This window comes from Ailuropoda melanoleuca, chromosome 2 (genome assembly GCF_002007445.2).
Source record: "Ailuropoda melanoleuca isolate Jingjing chromosome 2, ASM200744v2, whole genome shotgun sequence".
NCBI classification, from domain to species: Eukaryota; Metazoa; Chordata; class Mammalia; order Carnivora; family Ursidae; genus Ailuropoda; species Ailuropoda melanoleuca.
Window position 1 is genome coordinate 50,398,882 of NC_048219.1, and position 8,028 is coordinate 50,406,909.

Here is an 8,028-nt window from a genome sequence, read left to right on the forward strand (position 1 = left end):
GCTAGGTTGCTCCTCTTCTCATGCTTGGCTAGAGACAACAGACTTCCTGCCTTCTCCTTCTTTCCCTTCCCTCCCCCTCTTCCCTTTCCTTTCCCTTTTCCTTTTATTCCTTTCTTTCCTTTTCCTTTCAACAGCTCCAACTGGCTTTCCCTAGTAGTACACTTCTCCAGCAGCCAATATAGTATTTATGGAGTAAAAAGAAAACCTAGAGAACTCACAACCATATTGTGATTGTAATAATGAACAAGCAAAAAAGGTAAATTAAGAAAATAGTCTTTTATAATTATATCAAAAAGAATAAAATATCTGGGAATAAATTTAACCAAGGAGATGAAAGACCTGCATATTGAAAACTGTAAGACATTAATGAAAGAAATTGAAGAAAACACAAATAAATAGAAAGATATTCTGTACTTAGGAATTGGAAGAATTCATATTAAGGCATGCATACTCTCCAAAGCAATGTACAGATTCAGTGCTATCCTTACCAAAATTCCAATGGCATTTTTTACAAAAATAGAATGAATAATCCTGAAATTTGTATGGAACCACAAAAGACCCCAAATAGCCAAAGTAGTCTTGAGAAAGAAGAAAGCTGGAAGCATCATGCTCCCTGATTTCTCATAGTGATTTAAAAAGTATGATATTATCATAAAATTGGATACAGAGATCAAGAGAACAGAGTAGAGAGCCCAGAAATAAATCCACACATTTTGGTCAATTAATTTATGACAAAGGGGCCAATAATATACAGTGGGGAAAGACAGTCTCTTCAATAAATGGTGTTGGGAAAACTGGACAGCCACATGCAAAAGAATAAAACTCAACCACTATCTTACACCATACACAAGAATTAACTCAAAATGGATTAAAGTCTTGAATGTTAGACCTGGAATCATAAAACTCCTAAAAGAAAACATAGGTGGTAGGCTTGTCGCGGTAGGTCTTGGAGATGATTTATTGAATCTGACATTGAAAGTAAAAGCAACAAAAGCAAAAATTAACAAATGGAGTTGCAGCAACCTAAAAAGCTTCTGCACAGCAAAGGAAACCATTGGCAAAACAGAATGGCAGCCTATTGACTGGAAGAAAAGATTTGCAGATCATATAACTAATAAGAGATTGGTATCTAAAATATATAAAGGGGCACCTGGGTGGCTCAGTCAGTTAAGTGTCCAGCTCTTGATTTTGGCTCAGGTCATGACCTCAGGGTCCTGAAATAGAGCTTCAAGTTGGCTCTGTGATCAGTGGGGAGTCTACTCGAGAATTCTCTCTCCCCTTCTCTCTCTGCCCCTCCCCCACACCTCTCTCTCCCTCCCTATTATAAATAAATAAATCTTAAAAAAATAAAATGTATAAGAATTCATACCAATCAAAAACAAAGCATAAAAACAATCTAATTAAAAATGGGCAGAAGATGAGTAAATAGCTCTCCAAAGAAGACATACAGAAGGCCGTTAGGTACCTGAAGAGACACTCAACATCATTAGTTGTCAAGGAAATGCTAAAGAAAGCCACAACGAGGTATCATATCACATCTGCTAGAATGGCTGTTATCAAAAAGACAGGAAATAACAAACATTGGTGAGGATGTGGAGAAAAGGGAATGCTTGTACACCATTAGTGGGTATATAAATTGGTGTAGCCATTATGGAAAATAGTACAGAGGTTCCTTAAAAAATTAAAAATAGAACTACCATACATTCCAGTAATTCTACTTCTGGATATTTATCTGAAGAAAATGTAAACACTAACTCAAAAAAAATATATGCACTCCCCCACCGTGTTCCTTGCAGCACTCTTTACAATGGCCAAGATATGAACACAACCTAAGTGTCCATCAATGGATGAATGGATAAAGAAGATGGGGTATACACACACACACACACACACTCTCACAGGAATATTATTCAGTCACGAAAAGAATGAAATCTTGCCATTTGCAACAACATTGGTGTACCTTGAGGGCATTATGCTAAATGTAATAAGTCCAACAGAGAAAGACGAGCACTGTATGATCTCTCCTATATGTGAAATGTTTCAAAGAAGAAAACAGCAAGCTCATAGATAGAACAGATCAGTGGTTGCCAGAGGTGGGGGTTTGGGGGTGGGAGAAATAGGTGGCACATGAAGGTGGTCAAAAGGTAAAAAGACATTTAAAAAAGAGGATTGTTTGGTCATATATACTCAGAGCCTCTTGTTTAGTCTATCAGTAGAAACACCACTTAACGTAGAAAGCTGCGCAGTTTAATGTACAGAGGATTGTCTTAGTGACTAAGTAAATCTAGATTTTTTAATAGTCGTAATTTGATCTTGAGAAAGTTAACTTAAGTGCACTGAACTTTAGTCTCCTATATAATGGGAATAAGTTCTGAATCTAAATGTTGTAATAAACAGGGGCGCCTGGGTAGCGCAGTCGTTAAATGTCTGCCTTCGGCTCAGGGCGTGATCCTGGCGTTCCGGGATCGAGTCCCACATCGGGCTCCTCCGCTGGGAGCCTGCTTCTTCCTCTCCCACTCCCCTACTGTGTTGCCTGTCTCGCTGGCTGTCTCTCACATAAATAAATAAAAAATCTTTAAAAAAAATAAATAAATATTGTAATAAACATTAGATGTAGTCCATGTAAGTATAGAAGCATACACAGATCTACTTCAATTTACAGTGGGCTTATTGTAACTTGAAAATGCATTTAATACACCTAACCTACCAAACATTGTAGCTTAGCCCAGCCTGCCTTAAACATGCTGGGAACACTTACGTTAGCCTGTAGCTGGGAAAAATCAAGTAACACAAAGCCTATTTTATAATCAAGTGTTCAGTATCTCATGTAATTTATTGAATGCTATAGTAAACATGAGAAAAGGAATGGTTGTATGGGTACAGAATGGATGTCAGTTTATCAGTTGTTTACCCTGTGATCGCATGGCTGACTGGGAGCTGTGGCTGCCGCTACCCAGCGCCCTGAGAGATACCATACTGCATATCGCTAGTCCCAGAAAAGATCAAAATTCAAAATTCGGAAGTATGGTTTATACCAAATCCATAACGCTTTTGCACCATTGTGAGGTTAAAAAAATCTCAAGTTGAACCATCAGAAGTCAGGGACTATCTGTATAAGCATGTAACAGCTCTCAAATTATGGTGGGTTTGGGATACGACTGAGTTACAGAAGTGCTAAGGTTTGAAATGATTTTTTTCAAGGACATCTGGTCACACCCCGTGAGGGTGACAAGGCTGTGTGCATCTAACCGGGCTGATTTAGAGCCTCAAGAAGACATTGCATTAATTTTGAAAGAGAAGAATTGCAGTTTAGCAGAAGTTGAAAAGAAATTATATGTGTCAATTGAGAACTGCCCTCTACACAAACCAGGTTTTTTTTAATTGGCCAACCTTGCTCGTTATTCCTCTGGGACTTGGATGAAGGGAGGATGGTAAAAGCAACCATTCAGTAATAGCGATCACAAACACAAGATTTATGTAAGGGGAAAATCCTAAAAGCTCTGGTAAAGAAGTCTCTCAGGGGTATCCTCGAATGGCATTTGGAAATCTCAGTTTTATACTTTTTCCTGGGGAAGCATTTTTTAGTAAAACAGAACTTTGATTCAGTTAGAAGCCAACTGGGAGAGGGCAAGAGGTCCTTAGTAGAGCTGTGAAATCCGTGTTCTTTGCTTTTACAAATAGTCACACATAACCTTCCTCACTTTCTGGGGTCGTTTTTCAGTCCTCAGTGTCCAGCACCCCCCCGGCCCCGATCACTTTAAAACACACCATTTGGAACAGTAACTGATTGCAGTGTAATGTGAATTTAGTTGCATTTAGAAATGATCTCTCATGCTGGAAGAAAAAGATCATTTCTCCTATTAGAAGAACTTCAGGCTCCATATTGACATTTACTAGGGATATTTCATTCTTTAGATCTTCACCCTACAGAGAGCTGCTTTCACTCTTACTTAAGTACCATGTTGAAACATAGTTGTTTATGATACAAAATAACTGATTTATCTCTTTGATATAGGTATAGCATGTGTCCTCTTGCTTACTAAAGTGACTAATTGCAGTGAATTTCTTCAAGACAACTCTTTAAACATGGATAAATCTATGACTTCCCAAAGCCAGGTAAAGAATATGTGTCTAGCCAGGCATTATTGTAATGGTGTTGTGTGTGTGTGTGTGTGTGTGTGTGTGTGTGTGTGCACGCACGCACTCATACTTTATATTCACTGGTAAGTGAAGACATGGATCAATTGTCTGGTTAATTCAAATTTATGTCCCACTTTAAAACAATAATTATTTGCATTATAATTATATTCAGAAGAGAACTTATCAAGCTATTGCTTTTTAAGTTTCTTTCTTGAATTATATTTGAATTCAGTCAATTTTCAGATATGAGTTATGCTTATTAATTTTTCCACAGATAATGCATGTCAGCAAAATGCTCAGTGTTCCTATTTATAATACCTTTGTGGTTGAAAATTATACATCAGAGTGGGAGCTGGACCCTTTAAAGGACACTCAGATTCTCTTTGTGCTGAGGCAGATGTTACGCGTAGCAGAGGACTTCTTTGAGGACTTGCCTTGAGGAAACAGGTAATCTGGCCCCTTTCTGCCCCTCTCAGAAGGCTTGGTGCTTTTTGAAAATCCCAGGGTTCTACCTCCCCGGATGGCTGATGCCCATTGGCTTGCTCTACACCTGAGAGCCACATTAGGATATGTGCTTTCTTTCTTTTCTTTTTTATTTTGTTTTCAGATAAAATTGTAAGAATGTTCCAGCTCTGCATGTGGCATCAGTTGCCTTGGTTCTGATACTTGGCCCAATCCTGGATTGGCAAGCCCCGATGAGAGACAGTCTCTGCCGATAGCCTCCTTATGACGTCTGCTTTCATTCATGTTTTGCCTTCAGTCCCTGACAACATCTAACTGATGGTTTCTTCCAGGGTCAGTCATACCTCAAGCTGAAAGGTCATACCTCAAGCTGAGCAGTGGTGGGCCAAGATAAGCTCTACGGCAAACCACCATTTGGGATTTTAATTTCTGCAACACTTTTCTCAACCTCCCCAGCAAAATTGACTCTCCCCTTACTTATTTGTCTGTAGCACCTTGTTTAGAACTCTGTGTGAGCACTAATACATTGAATAATAGTTTAAAAATGGTTACATGGATATCCACTTCCCTAAATACATTGTGAGTTCTTTTAGAAGCAGGGTTTGGATTTTACATACCTTTGTATTCACAGAATTTAGCACAGGGCCTGATAGCCATCAAGCATGCCTGCCATTATGCATCCCTCCCAACTTCCCCAGAGTGAAAGCACATACTAACAATTTTTCTCCTTCTAGAAGGGAAGACGGGAAGAGAATGAAATGCCAGAGAGAAGACATGGACACAGAGGAGGGAGAATGTTTCACTTATCTCTGGATGAAGATACGAATTTAAGCTAGTTACAAAGAACAAATATGTCTTGAGGACTTACATGTTATTTCTGTGAAAAAACAAAGTTTCTTCCTTTAATGAACCCATACCTGACTTTAATTAATTGAATTCCAAACTATCCTAGCCATGTCTCCCAAGTAGAGTGATCAAATGACGTTACTGGTGCAAGTCAATAAGAAAGTTATCTTGTACAAGTGCCCCCAAATGATTTTAAATTCCTCTGGGTAGCTGTGGAAGTTAGGACTATTAATAAAGAAAAAAAGAATTTCAGAAGATAGGTTTTAGGTTTTCCCCCTAAAACCCTAACTCTCTTCTCCAAATTTCTTAGTATTTTTCAAGTGAATATGCTTTGGTTCAATAGTTATCTATAGTAAAGCCATCTAATGTACTTTTAGTCAGAATTATTGTCTTCTTTGGGAAGCCCTGGGTACGAAGACGGCAAGAATTCCTTAGGAATAGTTGTGGAAAAAGAACTATTTCCTAAAGCAAAGCTGCAGGTAAAGCTGAGCCCCAGTGGATGCTGAGGAGCCATGATTCAGTGGAAGAGATGGGTGGGGTCTTTAAAAGAGAGGAATAGAATGGTCACAGATACTGAAGAGTAGAGCCAGAAGTAGATATTGGAAACAAAAGAAGAGTGTCCGCCAGGATGATTATTCAATGGATGTAGGGAGCAACAAGTCCAAAAATAAGATGTGTTTGTCTCCATGTAACCCACGATAATAATAAGCCACGACCATTGTTGGTTAGAAGACCGAAGGTGATTGAAGGCCCTCCACTGTGCTTCACCATCTATATGAGCAGAACGCATCAAGCTCCAGGAGTCAGCAAAAGTCTGGGCAGAGGAAGGTTTTGCTAGATGCCAAATCGGATTCAAGGTGGAGCTTCTTTACTGTGTTTGAAGGGGTAGTGTAGCATACTTCATGAGGGAGCTGGAGACGAGTAATGGAGACATCGAGAGAGAGGAATAATGAGCGACTGTCCAGGTGAATCAACATCGTTTGAGAGTACAAAGGCTGAGGCTAAGCTTCGCTTTTTGTGTTACAAAGGACAGTGTTAGGTAAAGGATGTCGTAATTCCTAATCCCCTCGTGCTGTACTACTTTGGGAATACTCAAACATTTAATGGAGTTAAATGTATCTTTGGGGTTTAGGCTGGAAAGGATTGGGGAGGGGGCCTCAAAAAGGGAGAGACTTCTCTTTTCTGGGAAAGGACCTTTCCTGATTTTGAGGATTCTGCTGATCTTTCTTTATCATCCTTACAGTAGGACTTACCACTTTGCCACACTTCAGAGGCCATCCAGGAGTTTTGAAAGTTTACATAATTTAAATTTGAGCTAGAAGTACAGTCCAGGCAAAGTCACTAAAATATCTATTAGCCAAACAGTGCGAAGGGACGTAGTGAATAAAGCATAACTGTAGTGGGAGGTAGACTATCACCTGAAGTGAGAGGGTTGTTGCAGACAATTTAAGCATCAATACTAGAGACTTTGTGTGGTGGGTGGGTGGGTTGTGGCATTAAAAAGTGACTGCTTTGAACTTAAGTGTGTCTACTGACAGAGGAATGGATAAAGAAAATTTGGTATATATATTTATACACACACACACTGGAATATTATTCAGCCATAAAAAGAAGGAAATTCTGCTTTTTGAGACAACAGGGATACACCTTGAGGGCATTGTGCTAAGGGAAAGAAGTCAGAGAAAGACAAATACTGTACAATCTCACTTATATGTGAAATCTTAGAAAGCCAAACTCATAGAAACAGAGTAGAATGATGGTTGCTAGGGGCTGAGGGGTGAAAGGAATGGGGTGATGTTGGTTGAAAGGTACAAATATCCAGTTATAAGATGAAAGTGTTGTGGGAATTTAATGTACAACATGGTGACCGTAGGTAACAATGCAGTATTATATACTCCAAAGTTGCTAGGAGAGTAGATCCTAAATGTTCTCACCATGTATACAAGAAAGGTAATTATTAGGACGCCTGGGTGGCTCAGTCGGTTAAGCATCTGCCTTTGGCTCAGGTCATGATCCCAGGGTCCTGGGATCGAGCCCTGCATTGGGCTCCCTGCTCAGTGGGGAGCCTGCTTCTTCCTCTCCTTCCCGCTTGTACTCTCTGTTGCTTTATCATCTGGCTGTCTCTCTCTCAAATAAATAAAATATTAACAAAATAAATAAAAATGATAATTAAAAAAAAGAAAGGTAATTATTTGAGGTAATGGATATGTTAATTAACCTTATGGTGGTAACCATTTTGCAATATATACATGTATCAAACCATTGCATTGAATACCTTAAATTTACACAATTTTTTATATCAATTATATCTTTTTGCTTTTTCTGGGGATTTTTATTCATTTATTTGGTATTAAAATCTACTGCTTCTTGAGTAATACATGAAGTCTGAAAACAATCGATGTTCTTGAGTCTTATTTATTTATACTTTTATTTTAATTAATTTTTTTGGTAGTTTCTAGTTTTCATTTAAATTCCAGTTAGTTAACATATAGTGTATTATGAGTTTCAGGAGTAGGATTTAGTGATTCATCACTTACATATAACACCCAGGGCTCATTGCAACAAGTGCCCTTCTAATCC

General features: G+C 38.7%; 1 protein-coding gene across 2 annotated transcripts in view; it reads left to right on the forward strand.

Moving 5' to 3' along the window:
• IFI44L (interferon induced protein 44 like) overlaps positions 1-8,028 on the forward strand; it is a 44,367-nt gene that overhangs the window by 18,437 nt on the left and 17,902 nt on the right. The window contains exons 8-10 of one of the 2 annotated variants that reach the window (XM_011228121.3): positions 4,016-4,116; positions 4,415-4,587; positions 5,337-7,843. In XM_011228121.3, coding sequence (XP_011226423.1) covers positions 4,016-4,116; positions 4,415-4,579 — 266 coding nt within the window. In that variant the 3' untranslated portion in view covers positions 4,580-4,587; positions 5,337-7,843. Of the gene's footprint in view, positions 1-4,015; positions 4,179-4,414; positions 4,588-5,336; positions 7,844-8,028 lie in introns of those variants that run through there. The other variant, XM_034653752.1, reaches the window with a different exon arrangement.